The sequence below is a fragment of the Aquarana catesbeiana genome, linkage group LG01 (assembly GCF_042186555.1).
Source record: "Aquarana catesbeiana isolate 2022-GZ linkage group LG01, ASM4218655v1, whole genome shotgun sequence".
In the NCBI taxonomy this organism is placed as follows: domain Eukaryota; kingdom Metazoa; phylum Chordata; class Amphibia; order Anura; family Ranidae; genus Aquarana; species Aquarana catesbeiana.
This window is the reverse complement of record NC_133324.1, coordinates 366,808,376-366,828,288: the sequence shown is the minus strand read 5'-3', so window position 1 is coordinate 366,828,288 and position 19,913 is coordinate 366,808,376. Positions and strand designations below refer to the sequence as shown.

Below are 19,913 nucleotides of genomic sequence, written 5' to 3'. Positions count from 1 at the left end.
ACTCAGGTGGAAGTCTAGTGGCCCTCCATCCCCACAATTGCGAAGGTAAAGCATAACATGAATATGTGGTTTTTAACCCATTAGAAAATGGCCATGAGTTTTAAAATGCACAGTACAAAAAATATGAGTAGCTCTGGATCCTATGGGTTCCACATGACTTTTCTAGAGACAACTTCACCACCTGCACCTTTCCCTTTTTACTATTCTCTCTTCTCAACCTTGCCTATCTTCTATATATGTTGCTCATTACACCTCCACCTATATCCTTCCTGTTCATGGCCCTTGCTTTGTGGATACATGCATACTAACCGATCATTGGAGCAGTGGGTAGTGATGGATGCAACCTCACCTTTCACGTTACAATCATTACTCCATATAGGTTCCATCCTCTTTAATATTAAAGAAGGCATTTGTATGTCAGGTCCCGCTGCTATTGTTGCTAGAGCTGAGATCTAAACTAAAGAGCTTTCTGAAAAGAAGAACCGTAATACTCACTTCTCCTCCCTAGCATTGGTGTTACTGGGAGCAGCAAAAGACAATGAGAGCAAAAAGCAATGAGAAAGCCCTACATGCAGGGACTCCTCATTGCAGGTGTCTGTATAAAGCAACAAGAAAGACCATAGCTTGGGTACCACTTTCTAAAAAAAAACTAGAAGAATTTGCTTGTTGAACAATTGGCAGAAACTGACACAACCAAATGCATAAAATGAATGCTGCCCCTGCAAATTTGAGTGGATCAATCTACTCATGGAACTCACCACTGCGTTCTGTAGTAACATAGGGGTGGGCGGAAGGAACTGCAGAGAGCAGAAAGTATTGGTTGCTGAAGATTCTTTAGCGGGAAATTTGCCATTACTGCTGCAAAGATCAGAAGAGTGGGCAGCAGGAGAAGTTAATAAGTTTTTTTTTTTTTTCTTTTTTTTGCTCAGAGCCCTGAGTTTAGTTTTTTGCCATAATATGTCTCTTCTGTATTAAAAAGCCTGCCTGTTCACAATTTTTATTTTAAATAAAAGAGCGGTCCTTTGACTCATTACTTCCTTTGCTGCTTTATGCCTTCTGACATATAGGGGTTGATTTACTAAAACTGGAGAGTGCAAAATCTGGTGCAGCTGTGCATGGTAGCCAATCAGCTTTTAACTTCAGCTTGTTCAATTAAGATTTGACAAAAAACCTGGAAGCTGATTGGTTTCTATGCATAGCTGCACCAGAATTTGCACTCTCCAGTTTTAGTAAATCAACCCCATAATGACAGTTGATTTTGAGAACAAATATGAAGAGAAGTAGAGAAGTAGAATTTTCATGAACTATGCATAAACATTAAAATGTTACTCTAGGCAATAGTTTTAGTTTTGTATAGAAGAATAATAATGGTTGAAACCGCTGTCAGGTTTCTATTTCTCTGTGTCCTATTTGTCCTAACAACCATTGTCACCATAACAGGATGTGAAGGGAAAACGAACTAAAGCTTGCCATATATGTTACAATCTGATTGTACAATCTCTGTACAAATCTCATTAGATTACTGAAATTCTGTAATGTGAATGCCTATTTAACAATCTATGCAATTTGAGTTCAGTGAAACAGTCTTTTGCTCTACGAAGTTGGTGATCTAAATGTAATTTGTATGGTCGCTTTAAGATTTACCCTCACTTTATGGATTTCCTTTCACTTGCTGTAGTGTTTCCAGTACAGGAAGGAGGGGAAAAATCTCCCTAGCGTGAAAAAAAAAAAAAAAAAAGAAAAGTTCTTACTTAATTTAAACCATAATGAAAACTTTTGGCTATCGATATACTTTACAGCTCTATACAATGACTACATTTTGTTTTGTTGTGTTTTCCATAATTTTTATTGTTTTCTGGATAATTTGTACTAACAAGAGGTTATCATACAGAATGTGTCAAAAAATGCTTAGATTGGAAGAATGGTAAATACAGTATGTGCAGTTCATCTGATAATAATAATTTGTACTCTTAACGTAATAGTATTTGTTAAGCATGGATGAACAGTTGGACCATTTTACAGTTTAACATTTTAACAATTCTAGATTCCTTGTCAAAAACCCATTCTAACATTTTTTTAAAAAGATAACCTACTATAAATGCATAGTACCAGTCAGTCAATAATTGACATGTTAACTACACATCCTTTTATACATTGAATTTTCTTTCCTCTGGACACAAAATATTATTCATACTGTTAATTAAGACAACAGCATTAAAAAGTTTGCTGTTCCTTAATATGACATAGACTAAACAAATGTATCATAATCCCTTAGTCAGCGTGATTCAGTATTATTTAAGACAATACAGAAAGAAGGTAAGGAATGTAAAAAAAGCCAGCCAAGTTTAATAATCTAAACAAACAAAATAAACCAGTAAATCTTCTGCTGTTGTATTCAACGTGTCCTTTATATCTAGGAATAATACAAACTAGATCTCGTGTGCAAACCTCAAGAATAGAGTTTTATTGACCATAACATTGGCCATTAAAAGGCATTTCTCCTAACAGTCCAGTTCTAGTTGGAAACGCTGCAGCAATTGCTCCTGACACTTGCAACATTATGTTTAATGGATATACACTGACAATTCAGAATAGGTAGTTATACCTAAATAAGTCTACACATGGGCAGTGTATAGTGAGTATACTCTTCACATATACTACTCTCCTTCCCAAAGTATTACTGCTCTAAAATGTAACTTGTCATTATCCTTTGAATTTACAAAGTTCTAAACTCTTTTCTCCTAAATAACTTGCTAAATTTTCCTGCTACAACAGGGGATTAGTATCTTCACATTGTCCCAGTTAATGACAAAGGGATGTCACATATTCACATGGTTATTGCTTGCAGTATGACGAACACCGTTTTTCAACCTTATATGTTACAAATATGTTTAAATGTCATATACAATATCTAGACTTTGTTAAAGGAAATGTAAGGATCATTCAAAATATGGTTTGCTTATAATAATGTTGCTTAGGAGATGATGATAAATATAGAAAGGAAAACCTTTTTGAAATGCTTTAATGGATTGTTATTTGAAGAGTTAAGAATATTTGTAGACCTATTAATATCATTCAAAATTTTCAACAACAGTATTAGTATTTCGTATTTAGATTAAAGACTATTAGCAACAGGGATAATATAAATAAATATATATATATATATATATATATATATATATATATATATATATATATATATATATATATATATATGCATATCATCTAAAAGTCTCACCAAAAGTATTAGTATTTCACATTTATATGGAAAACTATTAGCAGTAGGGATAATATATATATATATATATATATATATATATATATATATATATATATATATGCAGTTCTATTACCTGCCCATCTTCCCATTGATTGAAAGAAGGAGGGTGATGGTACTCCCCAAAGTCGTGGAAATATGTATTTGGAAAATCCTACAAATTTCAGGATAAGTTGCAGGCAGAACATAAGTCCTAGGACAGTGAAAATCTGATGAATGAGCAGCTCCATGCCAGCAGATTCCTGGATGCACACAGTGCACTGCCTCACTCTCTTAATCGCTCCTTAGTTACTTGCTGGAGAGTTCTTGCCTAACAACTGCTAAGGAGAGAGCACTGAAATCACATGTATCCCAAGAGAACATGCAATGGCTTACAGTTCAGCTTATATGGTTACTCCTTTTCCCCTCCTTTTTTCCTTAAGTTTTTAGAGTATAAGAAGAAAATTAAAATAAAATCTTCTCTTTTCTCTTCAATCACTCCTCTCCTCTCGTTACCCTTTCCCATGTTATATATCTCTTTCCATATCAGGCTCAAGAGCCTCCAACCACCTTTTTCAAATATTCTCAAATTTCCCTGGGCAACCTCTATGTAGAAAAATATATTTTTCTTTTATCAAACTTTCCTTTATTTGTATTCTCCATTCTACTATTGTTGGGGGGTAAATTGAGATACATTTTTGTGATATTAATTTACGTGCCTGAAAAAGACTTCTTAATACAGGAATATAAGCAACATCCAGAATACTAGATTCAAATACCTGTAATACCTGTAATATAATAATGATCATTGAACTGCAATTTGTTACTATCATTAATATATACAATATATATATATATATATATATATATATATATATATATATATATATATATATATATAAACAGTATCTGACAAAAGTGAGTACACCCCTCACATTTTTGTAAATATTTTATTATATCTTTTCATGTGACAACACTGAAGAAATGACACTACTACAATGTAAAGTAGTGAGTGTACAGCTTGTATAACAGTGTAAGTTTGCTGTCCCCTCAAAATAACACACACACAGCCATTAATGTCTAAACCTCTGGCAACAGAAGTGAGTACGTCCCTAAGTGAAAATGTCCAAATTTGGCCCAACGTGTCAATATTTTGTGTGGCCACCATTATTTTCCAGCACTGCCTTAACCCTCTTGGGCATGGAGTTCACCAGACCAGAGCTTCACAGGTTGCCACTGGAGTCCTCTACCACTCCTCTATGACAACATCACGGAGCTGGTGGATGTTAGAGACCTTGCACTCCTCCACCTTCTGTTTGAGGATGCCTCACAGATGCTCAATAGGGTTTAGGTCTGGAGACATGCGTGGCCAGTCCACCACCTTTACCCTCAGCTTCTTTAGCAAAGCAGTGGTCGTCTTGGAGGTGTGTTTGGGTTGTTATCATGTTGGAATACTGCCCTGGGGCCCAGTCTCTGAAGGGAGGGGATCATGCTCTGCTTCAGTATGTCACAGTACATGTTGGCATTCATGGTTCCCTCAATGGACTGTAGCCCCAGACCATGACACTCCCACCACCATGCTTGACTGTAGGCAAGACATACTTGTCTTTGTACTCCTCACCTGGTTGCTGCCTCACATGCTTGACACCATGTGAACCAAATACGCTTATCTTGGTCTCATCATACCACAGGACATGGATCCAGTAATCCATGTCCTTAGTCTGCTTGTCTTCAGCAAACTGTTTGCAGGCTTTCTTGTGCATTATCCTTAGAAGAGGCTTCTGGGACGACAGCCATGCAAACCAATTTGATGCAGTGTGCAGTGTATGGTCTGGGCACTGATAGGTTGACCCCCCACCCCTTCAACCTCTGCAGCAATGCTGGCAGCACTCATACATCTATTTACAAAAGAAAACCTCTGGATATGACGCTGAGCATGTGCACTCAACTCCTTTGGTCGACCATGGCGAGGCCTGTCCTGTTAAATCGATGTTCTTATAGCGTAGGCCATCTTTATGTATAGCAACAATTCTTTTTTACAGATCCTCAGAGAGTTATTTGCCATGAGGTGCCATGTTGAACTTCCAGTGACCAGTATGAGAGAGTGAGAGCAATAACACCAAATTTAACACACCCGCACCCCATTCAAACCTGAGACCTTGTAACACTAATGAGTCACATGACACCGGGGAGGGAAAATGGCTAATTGGGCCCAATTTGGACATTTTCCCTTAGGGGTGTACTCACTTTTGTTACCAGCGGTTTAGATATTAATGGCTGTGTGTTGAGTTATTTTGAGGGGACAGCAAATCTAATTTCCCCAGTTTTGTCACATGAAAAAATATAATAAAATATTTACAAAAATGTGAGGGTGTACTCACTTTTGTGAGATACTGTGTGTGTGTGTATATATATATATATATATATATATATATATATATATATATATATATATATATATATATATTAATATACAGTTATATTTCTATTTCTGGTGCATTCTTCCTGTGTTAAGTATGTTATGTCTTGTTGCAATTGTTTTTTATGTTGTAGTAGAACCCTGCTTTGACTAACGTTTAAGGAATATAATGGGTTTCTAAGGGTGCAATGCATTATAGGCTAACTACAGTGTTTTGTGTAGTAATAACTAAAATTGCTAATAAATGTTCATACCATCCGATACAGCCTACCTGACAGGGCCCCCCGCCAAAAATATCAAATTAAATTTTTGCTAAAATGCCACTGAGTAGATGCTATGCATTGCAGCCATGGCAGAAATGATTTGCCCATTGAACAAGACCCATTCAGGTGAATAGCACTGCTCTGCAAATGCACATGGTTGCATGTGCTAGTGCGGGGTTAAAGCAGGCGGTGGGAGGCAATATGCAGTTAAAGTTACAGCATATGCTCAGTTAAAACTTCTTTTTGGGGGGTTTGGACAGAGTGGGAAAATTGTTAGAGCTGCATTGGGTATTTATTAATATTTGTAGCTCCCATGGAGAAATTTCCAATTTCTTACTCCCACGGTGAGAAAAGTTTGACTAGACAGAAAATAGGGAAAAACTGCAATAGGGACAAAGACACATACAAAGACAATACAAACTGACAGGGACGTTAGCCTTGTCTAGCCTCTACTCTTGTTGCCAGTTGTACTGCCTTATTGCCGACTCCTGTTGCTCACCTTGTAGTGTTGCAGGCTTTTCCTCCTTTAGCTCCCTTCAGCTGCGCTGCAGGGGGATCGATATCTGCACCCCCACCCCCCTGCTTTTTGCCCCCCCCATGTGCCCTCCTCCTTTAGAAAGCATTTGACAGGCACAACCATGTGCTTTGTGCTTAGCGTTTGCAGATCAGTGCTATTCACCTGAATGGGTCTTGTTCAATGGGCATATCATTTCTGCCATGGCTGCAACGCATAGCATCTACTCAGTGGCATTTTAGCGAAGATATCATTTGACATTCTCTGAGAGAGTCAGACAAGGACAGTAGAGTCTCAGCTGAGGGCAGCATAGTGTCAGAAAATTGCAGTATAGTGTCAGCCTAGGGCAGTATAGTGTCAGGCAAGGGCAGCATAGTGTGAAACTAAGGCAGTATAGTGTCAGGCTTCAGCAGTACAGTGTTAGGCTTCAGCAATATATTGTCAGTCAAGGGCAGTATACTGTCAGACAAGGGCAGTATACTGTCAGACAAGGGCAGTAGAGTGTCAGGCGTGGACAGTAGAGTGTCAGACAAATACAGTATAGTGTCAGGCTAGGGCAGTATTATGTCGGGCAAGGGCAGCATATTGTGAAATTAAGGCAGTATAGTGTCAGGCTAGGGTAGCATAGTGGCAGATAAGGGCGTCATAGTGTCAGAGAAGGGAAGCATAGTGTGAGACTAGGGCAGTATAGTGTCAGGTTATTGCAGTATAGTGTGAGGTTAGAGCTGTAAAGTCTCAGGTTAGGGCAGTATAGTGTAAGACTAGGGCACCATAGTTTCATATGATGGCAGTACAGAGTCAGGGTGTTACCCCATGTCTTGTGATCGAAGACTCCCTGGGGGCCCAGACTGCAATGTCCACTCCTCTTTTCTCTTCTTCAAATGTGGGATCAGCTTCACTGAAGGAGTCTGTGGGAGAAGTGGAAGGGGAAGCCATGCCACCGGCCATGCCCACCTACTCTGGCTGCCTCGGGAGATATTCAAGATCCCCAAGGGACAACCTAACCAAATTAGATGACAGGAGAGTGGTACAGACAGCTTCAACATAGCTGGGCAGTACATTTACTACGTTTACTACGTTTACTACGTTTACAAAGCTGCAAGGACAGGGAAACTGCAGCTGTCTGCAGTATGGTTCAGTGGCCAGGCACAGCGTCTATGGAGGGGGAGGGCAGCAGTTGGCTTTGGGGGATCCCCACCTTAGCACCGCCCTAGATCCGGCCATGAGAGGCAAGGGAAAGACAGGAAAGGAAAGAGATATTGACTTAAAGGGAAAAGAAGGGAAGGGGAAGAAAAGGAAATGACAAGAAGATTAGGGATTAGAAAGGAAAGGGATGGAAAATAATAAGGAATGGAATAAAAATGTGCTGATGTGCAAGATACTTTAGGTACTGTATATGTATACAACATTGTTATGCAGATCTAGTTCTGTGCAAAAGTTTTAGGCAAGTGTGAAAAAATGCTGTAAATTAAAAATGTGTTCAGAAATAGAAGTGTTTACAGTTTTTTTTTATCAAATAACAAAATGGAAAGTAAATGAACAGATGAAGAACAGGAACTCGACCCTTACTATCGAAATTCAAAAATTATATTCCTAACACGTGTTCCTGTATAAAAGTATAAATGATATATACTTACTAGTCCATTATATCCAATATTGTCTTGCTTGCAGGAAAAGTTCTGCCTGCATTTCTCTTCTTCATCTAGAATAAGGGTCTGGTCTATGGGATATGGCAGATCCCTGCAGCGTGTCTGTGCATGCGCTGGATCACCAGTAAACCCTCAGAGACACCGCGGTGTTTCTGCATATGTGCAAGATTCAAACTGCCTTCTAGGATGCATGACATAAAAATCCCAGGAGGCAGTTCACAGGATCCCGAGCATGTGCAGAAATGCTGTAAGGGCCCCAGAAAGGACCCATAGTGGGTTACTGGTATGTAAACCTCACCTAGGTGAGAATTAAGGATATGTAAAGGTAAATTGTTGATTCAGTAACCCCTTTTACATTGGAACATTGGTGGCTCAGTGGTAGCATTCTCGCCTTGCCATGTGGAGACCTGTGATGATTCCTGGCCAATGCAGGTATGATCTCTTTGGGGCTGATTTATTAAAACTGGGGAATGCAAAATCTAGTGCAGCTCTGCATTGAAACCATTCATCTTCCAGTTTTTTTTTTGTCAAAGTTTATTTGAACAAGCTGAAGTTAGAAGCTGATTGTCTACCATGCACAGCTGTACCAGATTTTGCACCCTCCCGTTTTTAGAAAATCAACCCCAGTGTGTTTATAGCTCAACAGGTAACGCAGTCTCCCCATTAAAAGTACAGTGGAATGTGTCAAAGCACATGTTTATAATGAAGATGATATGCTGAATGGAGTTGATGTCAAAGCACATGTTTATAATGAAGATGATATGCTGAATGGAGTTGATGTCAAAGCACATGTTTATAATGAAGATGATATGCTGAATGGAGTTGATGTTTTATTAACCCAAGCACTGTTTACCTTATATGAGCTTGGTCATTCTATTCATTTTTTGTTGTTGAGCACATTTGCTTTTGATTACTAAATAGTTTTTGAGCATGGCACAATTTACTGTTACATTCTATGGCAAAATTGATTAATACTTTGGCTCTTAATAGGTGAGGTAAGTGCAAGATTTTTTCAGTAAATTTGTTTTTGAAGGAAATGGAATTCATTTAAAAAAAAGGGTATTTACTTAAAAGAAATCTGCAATTGTATTGAGAGGGCTGAGAGCACCCACCCACACAGTCATGAGTGATGCAGTGTAATTGAAATCCACCCACTTGTCTGTGACTGGCATCATTCTACTGGTCCTCCGCAGGTGTAGTATTAGGGAAGAGGGACCAGTAGAAATTTTCATCACTAATCGCATACATGAATAGTGCATAAAATAGTGGCATAAAATAGTGGCAGTTCCAATTCACAAGATATTATTGCAACAGATTATCAAGTGCAACCTTTCAATAACAAATACACTAAAGTTAATTTGAGGGGCACACAAATACAATATACCGTATATTCCCCAATTTTTGGTAAAATATAAAAGATGAAGTTGCACTGAGTTATTAGATACCCAACATGTCAAGCCTTAAAAGGGTTGTAAACTCTCCAGGGTTTTTCACCTTAATGTATCTATGAATTAAGGGGAAAAACCTTTTGTGCTACAGTACCCACCCAGATCCCCCATTTTTCGTACCTGAGACGATCGGTTCCAGCGACGGGAACGAGCACAGCAGCTCAAATCAAATCCAGTGACACGGGAGATAGGGGACGGGGCTGAGTCCTGCTGTCTGTGTCAATGGACGCAGCAGCAAGACTCGGGCACACGCCCGCATGAGTGCCCCTTCGTGCGGGAAAGTGGAAAAGTGGCTCTCCGAGGGTGCACTCGAGAAGTGGAGGAGCCAGGAGCGCCGCGGGGGGACTCCAGAAAATGAGGATTGGGGCCGCTCTGTGCAAAACCCTTGCACAGAGGAGATAAATATAACACGTTTGTTATTTAAAAAAAAAAACAAAAAAAAAAACCAAAGCTTTACAATCACTTTAAAATTGCTTGTGCTAATGAAACATCGACAAACTTTGGTACCCCAATTTTCTATAGGCTACACTTTAAAAGCCTCTACAAGTCATCAGTTTACACTTATCTGTGAATAATGAGCTTAGAATTCTTCTCACTCTGGTGTGCATGCCAATATGTAACATGTGTAGAGCAATCGACATTTTACACATAGACACCTCTGTATGTGTGTTTACATTAATAATGGGTGCATGTGGGGGTGAGGAAGGGCTCAAACATTTTTCTGAGAGGAATTTAGGTCCCCAGGTACAACTTTATTTTTTTTACAATTTTTTTTTTACACTAAACTTACAAATACAGTTTTAGTGTGACACGTTCCCTGTGTGTTGGCAGGTAACTTACTGTGTGTGTGTATGTGTGTGTGTGTGTGTGTGTGTGTGTACTGCTGTATTTTGGCCTAGGCCAATAAGGCCCAGGCCTAGAGCAACACTTGGCAGGGGGACGGCGCCCATTTATCCAGCACAGCAGAGCATGGTGACAGGCAGCAGGGCTGGCACTATGAGATGCGGAAGGGGCAGAAGCTCTAGGCATAACATATAACTGGAAGGGGGTGTGCAGGCAGCCCTGGGATTGAAGTCTCCCAGCTGAAGATACATGACATACAAACAGAAAGCAGAGCTGCAGCAGGGTGCCGAGTTTCCTCCTGCACCTGGCACCAGTCTAAACTACTGTGCATACTTTGCATTCTCTGTCAGGCGGAGTGATCCCCGCTTGACAGGTGACTTCTAGTCCCGGCCTCTGAGGTGACATCATTCAGATGGGACAGGAACAGGGCAACGGAGCCAATAAACTGAAGTGAGTACTAAGTAGTGAACTTTGCAGCAGCAGATCTTGCTTGTATGGTGCGGTATATGGAGAATGTGAGGCGGGAGGAGCTGAGTGTACTGTGGGAGGTGGGGGTGGGGCAGGGATGAGAGAAGAAGGGGGTGCTGTGACCTGGGGGAGGGGGGGAGCTCAAGCTCTGTGTACTAGAGGGGTGGGTAAGTGCTGTTCTGGGGGGGGGGAGCTGTGCCCTGGGGTTGGGAGGAAAGGGAGAGCTCTGTGTACTGGGGGAAGCTAGGGGGTGGGGTAAGCTCTGTGTACTGGGGGAGAATAGGGGGGTGAGGCTTGTAGTGAGGAAAGGGGGAAGGTCAGAGTTGAGGGAGGAGCACTGTACTTGGGGGGTGGAAGGAGGGTGGGCTCTTTGTTCTGGGGGTTGGGCGCTCTGTGTAATGGGGGACTAGGGGTGAGAGGAGTACTGCAATGGGGGGAAAATGAGGGGCAGTACTGGGGGGTGGGAGGAGAGGGGAGCTCTGCAATTGGGGGAGAATGAGGGGCAGTACTGGGGGGTGGGAGGTGAGGGGAGCTCTGCAATGGGGGGAGAATGAGGGGCAGTGGCATACCTATGGAGTGCTGTTGCTTAGCTATTAATCAAAAGTAGTTGCAGTGTCACTAAAGAATGCTTTTCTTCGAATCCCGACCCCGACACTACGTGCCTGGAGTTTGCATGTTCTCCCTTTGCCTGCGTGGGTTTCCTCCAGGTACTCCGGTTTCCTCCCACACTCCAAAGACATGCTGGTAGGCTAATTGGCTTCTGTCCAAAATTGGCCTTAGTGTGAGTTGGGGACCTTGGATTGTGGGCTCCTTGAGGGTAGGGACCAATGTAAGTGTGCAATGTACGTGTGGAGTGCTGCGTAAAATTGATGGCACTATATGGGTACCTTAAATAAAATAGGGATAATTGTAGACACGCACCCACACTTTCTCAGGTTGAACTGTGTCTTTATTCAACCTTACTAACTATGTAACTATGTAACTATGAGGAGCAGAGTGATTTAGCGATAGTGCCATGTGAGGTCACACTCCTCCCGCATAGGTCCTGCCCACATACCATCATGCTGCCATACGCATTCTCTGGCAGAAAGTGTGGCACCCCAGCCACAGTACAAATTTAAAGGGGCGAACCTGCCTGAGACTGTAAGACCTACTGTATATTAAAGTGGAATCTGAGTAGAACCTGGAATCCTGAGTTTTAAAATGAGCGGGCAGGCAGGCATTTTAATTCAGAAGAGACATGCTTTGTCTCTTCTGCATTAAAGTTACTTACCTGCCTGTCCGTGGCTGTACAGTGCGCCATGCACACCCTACTCTATGGGTGGTCAGATGTAAACTAACTGCTGCCCGTTTGACTAAATCTAGTGGAACCGATAGACGGGGAGGCGTGACCGGAAGTGGATGGAGGAGAGAGTTAGTGAGGAGTGAGACCCTGCTCCATGAACACGTTTCCTCATGTGCAATGAGGCCCAGAAGTAGCCGGTGTTCTCCCCTGTGCTGTCTGCCCCCCCCGTGAGTATTTTCCGGAGCCAGCGCGGTGTGTCCTTCTACTCTTCCCGGATACCTTCGGGGGCTCTCAGAGGTGCCCGGACTCAATAATTTCTGGAAAGTGCACCGCGGTGTACTCTCGCGTGAACACGGAGGGGAGGAAGGACGGCTACTGCAGGAGCTGATGTCAAGGTGTCAGCAGAGGAGGCTTCCTGTGTGCAAACTCCATATCATGAGAAAGCCGAGCTGAGGTCCCAGAGGAACCGGAGACACCCTGAAGTGAAGTCTGGGGTATACCCCGGGTCGGTGAGTTCGGGCAAAGTGGAAAATAGCAGAACTGTTCAGACCGACGGAACGGAGGTACTGTTTTCTACCCTTTCTATACCCTATACCTTAAGGGGAAGCACAGCAGATGATCAGAACTCTCAGAGACTGTGTTTGTGAGTGAACCAGAGTGCGGTCTTCTATTCATTGTGAAGTTAGTCTCTACTCCTATATATTTACATTGAATAGTAGTGATAACAGTGAGAATAGAGGTCAAACCGGATGGGAATTTAACACTCAATATCTAAAGGTTTAAGAAAAGTGGTACTAATGTGGATGCTATCCCCGTGCCTGTTGACAATAGTCCTGCCTCTCTGACTTTTTTATTGAAACAACAGTCGTTAATTGGCTGTGGCTGTAAGAAATCTAAATTCTGAGGTCATCTTCCTCTTCTCCTGACTCTCAGTTTACTTGCATATCGTCTCTACGATAAATAACTTTCAAAGCAGTAAGATATCATGTCAGCAAGGAGGAAAGGAGACGAGCATGTTAACCAAGAGAATATGGGGACTCAATCATTACGCTCTGCTAAAGACAAGGATAAGGAAAAGGGGACGCCGTCCACAGTGGCAGGTGTAACAGCAGCAGCAGTCGCAGCAACCGCCAAATTAGAGAGAATGGTCCATGCTGCTGACCATACTCCAACGAAAGGGAGGCAGCAAGCACAAATTAAGTCAACAGCAGACAGGAAGAGCCAGGGACATTCAAGTATGCCTGTAAGCATTACTGGAATAAAGAATTCTTCTAATAAAGGGGCAGGAATGGTTGGAAAAGTAATGGAAGCGGTTGTCACTCAGGCACATACAAAAGAAGGAGAACCATCCCTTAAAGATATCCTTTTGGCGATTAACACTTGCAAACAGTCCTTGGGCGAACTGTCCGATCAAATGAAGGATATCAAAGAGGAATTATCTCTGGTACGGCATGAGCTCAAGAAAACAGCAGAAAGAGTGACAGAAATGGAAGGGAGGATAAGTTTGACAGAAGATGACCTGCACCCTATGAAGCAAGAGGCTAAGGCCTGGAAAGAGCAGATGAATAGGCTCACGGGAAAATTTGATGAAATGGAAAATAGACTTCGTAGAGACAATGTGAGGGTAGTGGGGTTACCTGAGAAGAGTGAAGGATCAGACCCGATAGGGTTTTGGGAAAAATGGTTGATTGAAATCTTCGGAAGAGAGACGTTTTCACAGCAGTTCTCTATTGAAAGAGCACATAGAGTTCCGTTTAGACCTCCCCCTCAAGGAAGCCCCCCAAGATCTTTGCTATTGAAATGTTTAAATTATAAAGATAAAATAATCCTCCTTCGTAAGGCCAGGGAGAGGGGGAACATTTCCTATAATGGAGCTAGGATATCAATGTACCCCGATTTCTCGCCTGACCTGCAGAAGCGCAGAACTGAATTCTTAGGAATTAAACGCAGCCTTCAAAAATTTGATGTTACATACGCTCTCCTTTATCCTGCCAGGCTCCGGGTAAACGCACTCGGAGGAAGTCAGATTTTTGATTCTCCTGCGGGTGCGTTGGCATGGTTAGAGGATAAGAGAGATCAGTTGCCAATGAAATAAATGGGGATCTGGTTAGGGGATGATGCACATAGGTGGGGCACAAATGTAAAATAATAATGATATACTCTGTGTGGAGTGGGGTGGGGAACCTTCATGGTTTAGGTGGAATTAGGAATGGGTTTATATTTGAACATTGGGAGGGAGAGGCGGGTGGTGGGAGGGGGGAATGGAGGTATGGGAGTAGGTGGAATGGGTTTTGTAAGGGTATGGTGGTATGTGACGGTCATTAAAAAAGCCTTCAGGGGTAACCTAGAATGGTGTGGGGGGGGGGAGGGGGGAGGAATATAAATATTAGTTTTCTGAGCTGGGCAGGGATAGAGAGGGTGGGGGTGGGTAAGGGTTACAGAAGTAGGACAACATACAGTAGAGAAATATACGGAACACTGGATCGTAAGGAGATGCATTGCACATTAGTTTGTAGGGTAATTCACCAGACACAGGAAAATTAAAATACAGTTATAACATTCACGTTTGTAGTTTGAAAATATGGGTAAAGTTGAAATGGTTGAGGAAACTAACTTAAAATATTTGGTTATCAGGGAATTTTTCCCATTGATAGGGATGAATAATCTAGAATATTGGGACACTAAATCACAAAGGGAAATGGTGTTATTTAGATTAATGGGTTTAATATTACAAAGATCCCCTTTGTTTATTGTATCTCTCTCTTTGATACCATTAGGTTTTAATTTCCTTTTTCCTTCATGTTTTTCTGATCGCTATTACCAGAATAACCAATGGTATTGAATATTGGGTCATGGAATGTTCAAGGGTTGGGTACCTCTGCCAAAAGAGCAGCCGTATTTGACGTATTGGATATTTTTAAAGTTAGAATTATTTGTCTGCAGGAGACACATCTGACTAAAGACACTAAAATTCATGTAAGGAATAAGAGATTTCAGCACCAGTTTCACTCTGTACACACCTCTTATTCTAGGGGTGTGTCGGTATTAATTGGTAGAGGGGTGGTGTTCTCTTGCAGACAGTGTAAAATAGACGAAGAGGGCCGATATATTTTCTTACATTGTATAATAGATAATCAGGAATATGTATTAGCAAATATTTATATCCCCCCTCCCTTTAAATTGGACGTTATGTATTGTCTATTGGAATTCATAGTAGATAAAACTGGATTACCAATTATAGTAGTTGGGGATTTTAATGTTGTTATAGATAAAAAAGTAGATAGGTTCCCTCCAGGAAAACAGGGACAAGGGATGCAGGAAAATCGGATGGGAAGCATTACAATACTCATGCTACTCGAGTTCCTATTCTACACTATAAAGGATAGACCTTGTATTGGGCAATGAGTTGGCATCCCAAATAATAAAAGATATAGTCTACCAACCCAGGGGGGTTTCAGACCACTCTTTGTTGTCAGTCTCGGTAAATCCAAGAAATAAGAGATCTTGCAGGGCATGGAAGATGAACCCAACGTGGTTTGAAATAATAGGGGATCAGAATGAGGTAGCAGCTAAGTTGCATGAGTTCATAGTGCTCAATACAGATACCACAATGAGGGGAGTGATGTGGGACGCACTGAAGGTATATCTGAGGGGATTACTCATTCAGAAAGTGACAAAAATTAAAAAATCATCTTGGGACTGGGAGGATAAGACAAGGAAAGAGTTAATAGAAGCAGAAAGGGAGTATGTGAAAGAACCATCACTTGATAAACAAAGTATATGGGAGAATAAGCAACAAAGATACAAAGATATAATATCTAGGAAGTCAGAAAATAAGAGGCTGTTTCAGAAACAAATTGTATATGGGGAAGGGGAAAAAGTCGGGAAGATGCTGGCTCATATTGTCAGGACTAGTTCCTCACCCTCCATGATCCCAGCTATTAGGACTACGAGAGTTGAGATCAGGTAGATGTAATCACCGACACATTCAAGGAATATTATGAGAGACTGTATAAACCCCCAGGGGTCATGGGAGGAGAGGAAATGGACCACTTTTTCAGTAACATTGAGATGCTCTCTCTTGCAGAGACTGACAAAGAGAAATTGGAAGCCCCGATAACACTGGAGGAAATTAAAATAGCAGCAACAGAAATGGCCAATCAGAAATCCCCTGGTCCTGATGGCCTCCCAGCCGAGACCTATAAATACTATGAAGTACTACTCCCGGAGATCCTCAAAGTATTTAACTGGGCAAAGGAAGAGGGGAAATTACCCATATCAATGACCGAAGCCACAATTATAGTTTTGCATAAAGAGGGGAAAGACCCCCTGGAACCCGGGTCCTATAGACCTATTTCCTTACTTTGCTCAGACGTTAAGATCTTAGCAAAGGTCCTAGCTGCCAGACTAAAGAAAATAATTCATAAAGTAGTTCATCCAGATCAAACAGGATTCATCTCCCATAGATCAACCAGTATGAATATTAGGAGGGTTTTTTTGAACCTACAGATTCCTACAGAGAACGTGGGTTCAAGGGCGGTTATGTTGTTAGCCGTGGTAAAAGCGTTTGACAGCTTAGAGTGGGAGTACATCTGGCGGGTATTGAAGGAGTTTGGCTTTGGCCCCTCCTTTATTAGTTGGGTTAAAACACTATATAATGACCCAAATGCAAAAGTTAGAGTCAACAATGACTATACTGTTGGGTTCCAATTAGAAAGAGGTCCAAGGCAGGGGTGCCCTTTATCTCCCCTGAATTTTGCTTTAGCAATGGAGCCATTAGCCATTACAGCAAGACAAAATAGGATTATGGAAGGGTTCCGGAGGAGAACCGGAGAAGAGCGGATCGCATTATATGTGGACTATGTCCTCATATTTTTGGGTGATACGGAGCGATCCTTTAGACAAGTGATAGATATCTTCTGGAGTTTCGGAAGACTTTCTGGTCTGGCCATAAATTGGGAGAAATCAGTATTATTACCAATAGACCCCATTGGGAAGTGCACCTCTTTAGGTAATATCCAAATGGAAATTGTAGAGATAACAAAATATTTGGGTATATATATATATATATATAACAAAGGATCCAAATAACTATATAAACAACAACTTAGTTCCCTTGTTAACAAAATGTAAAAGTAAGACTGAAATATGGATGGGTCTCCCATTATCAGTGGCTGGGAGATGCAATTTAATTAAAATGCTGTGGCTCCCACAGCTATTGTACCTGTTGCATAATTCACCAATATGGATAAATAGGAAATGGTTTAAAAAAATCGATACAATACTAAGAGATCTTATGTGGAAAGGTGGGCAGCCCAGGATAAGTCTACAAACCCTACAACTTTCAACACGAGAGGGGGGTTTGGCAGTTCCTCATCGACAGAGCTATTTTCTAGCAGCCCAACTACAGCATTTAGGGATGGGTACTGACCTAGAGGGCAACAACAATGGAGGAATACTGATTATAGGAGCAGTAGTGGAGGTACCGGAGGCGAACTCTTTTGTTCATAGAACCCCTACGGTAAAATTAACAATAAAAGTTTGGAAATCTATTAAGGCTATGAAGGGAATGGGAGGTATGATTAAGTGTGCCCCCCTTTGGAATAAGAACTTACTGGCTCGGTTATACAACGAGAATATCTTAAAAACATTCTTCTCATTAAAGGAGGAATATGATATTCCGAACCAATCATTCTACAATTATTAACAAATTAAACATGCCCTAAATGCCCAGTTTGGGGGACAGGGACCAACTTGGAGTTGCTCTCCCATATTCCAAAGATTAGGTAGTTCGGGTGGATCTAGTGTATTTATAGCTGAAATGTATCTACATATATGTAGAAGTAGTATTGAGACCCCAGAAAAGCTTAAGTGTAGAAGTAAATGGGAAGGGGACCTGGGTATAGTATCGGACGAACAATGGAAAAATGAACTGGTGGGAGGATATCAGGTCTCGGTTTCACCTGCTCAGAAGGTCTCACATTTAATGTTACTACACAGGACATATTATACCCCTAAAAGAAAAAAAATTGGGCGGAGGGCGGATGCTAAATGCCCTAGATGTCAGAACACTGGGGACTTGATATGATCTGGAAATACCCAAAATTATTCCATTATTGGTCTGAGATATTAGATACCTTAAATAAGATCTTCACCTTAGAACTTAAAATGGATCCGAAATTGTGCATTTTGGGAGAAGGGGAGAGTTTAGATAGAGGAAATGTTAAAATCAAAGTAGTAATGAAATGTCTCTTCCAAGCAAGGAAATTAATAGCGCAGAGATGGCAGGCAGAGAAACCTCCCATGAAGGATGACTGGATTAGAACAGTAACTGAAACAGTGTGGAAGGAAAAAGTAGTGTACGCAAGGAGAAGGAATTTGAGAGAGTTTAAAAATATTTGGAAGCCTTGGTTAGAGGAATTGGGATATCCTGTGTAAGGAGAAGATGAAGGAGGTGGCTTTACGGTCTTAAAGTTAACATGTGAAGGAGTTGTTAGGAATTTTGGTAAAAAGTATGGGGGGGAAGGTATAAGCTATTGGGGGGGGTAAGGGTTAAAAGGGAAAATGGACAGAAACATTTTTCTATTATATATGTTTTGTAATGTATGCGGTGTATTTAAGAACTTGGTACTTTGTAAATCTGTATACTCTGAAGAATTGAATAAAGATTATTTAAAAAAAAAAAAAAAAAAACTGCTGCCTGTTTACACCCGACTGCGATCTGATCCAATCTGCCAAGACGGAGGGGAACAGATCCCCTTCCGTTTGTTTTTAGCGGATCGGATTGGATTTTAGATTGCACATTGTGCTCCACAGAGAAGAATGGAGGGTCGAATTGGGTCCGTCTGAAAAACGGACAGGCAGATCCGATTGGACTGCTCATGTGAAAGGAAGTGGTGGAATCTAGATGAGGCAGGCGTCTGATGGGGAGGGGGGGGCGCACGATTTTAGTCCTGCCTAGGGCAGCACAAAACCAAAATACACCACTGTGTGTGTAGTTAGCACCCAGCTGCCCAGGTCAGGGGAAAGGAGTTAATGTTTTGCTGCCTTCTTCCCGGTCTATGCACAGGCTTTCGCTGGGATCCAGCCTCCCTCCCGTTGTTCCAGGGAACACTTGGAGAAACACATGGCGAACCTACGCTAAAAACTTGCTGGGACCTATGGTCCTCTCTGGAACACTGATTTGCCAGAAGAGCCCTGGAACATGGACTTATCTGTTAGAGCACTGCCAAGTATGGACTTTCCTCTAAGAGTCTTCACCTGTGCAGGTAACGCAGCGCAGCCACAGTTAGGTTCAGTTAGGAACAGAATGTTATTGCATGTTATACATGCTTGCCAAATTACAGTGAATATTGATTCAACTGCTCAGAGCCTGGTCTGAAATTATTCAAGGGGTGCATGTGAGGATTTGACGTATCATCAAAGAACTTGGGTCCTTAACCACAGTATGGGTTATGTGTAACAGCACTATGGTAGAGGTTCATTTGTAACTACAAGGAGAAACAGCAACCAGTCATTGACATGGTACAGTACCTGATAGGTGGTAAGTTCTCCAGTAGCAAGTGGGTTGGTACTTGAACTCCCTCCCTAGCTGTCCATCTCCATCAGTCACGGGGAGTGGACTCTTCACTTGGTACAGAAAGAGAAGAGTTAAGTGGAACACATATGAGGTCTGCACTGTGTGCTTGGCGGGACCCCATTCTGTTACTGGGAGTGAGATAACAGAGGTATGATGGCTGGTGGAGTGGGCAGTAGCACAGCCTGTCCC

The 19,913-nt window shown here is 41.6% G+C and overlaps 1 protein-coding gene across 1 annotated transcript in view; it reads right to left on the bottom strand.

The window, feature by feature from the left end:
• The window catches only part of HSD17B3 (hydroxysteroid 17-beta dehydrogenase 3), a 163,716-nt gene extending 160,061 nt beyond the window's left edge, over positions 1 to 3,655 (bottom strand). Inside the window, exon 1 of the mRNA XM_073627425.1 lies at positions 3,354 to 3,655. Within this exon, the coding sequence (XP_073483526.1) occupies positions 3,354 to 3,507 (154 nt within the window). The 5' untranslated portion in view covers positions 3,508 to 3,655. The remainder of the gene's footprint in view (positions 1 to 3,353) is intronic.
• Positions 3,656 to 19,913: the final 16,258 nt, after the last annotated feature.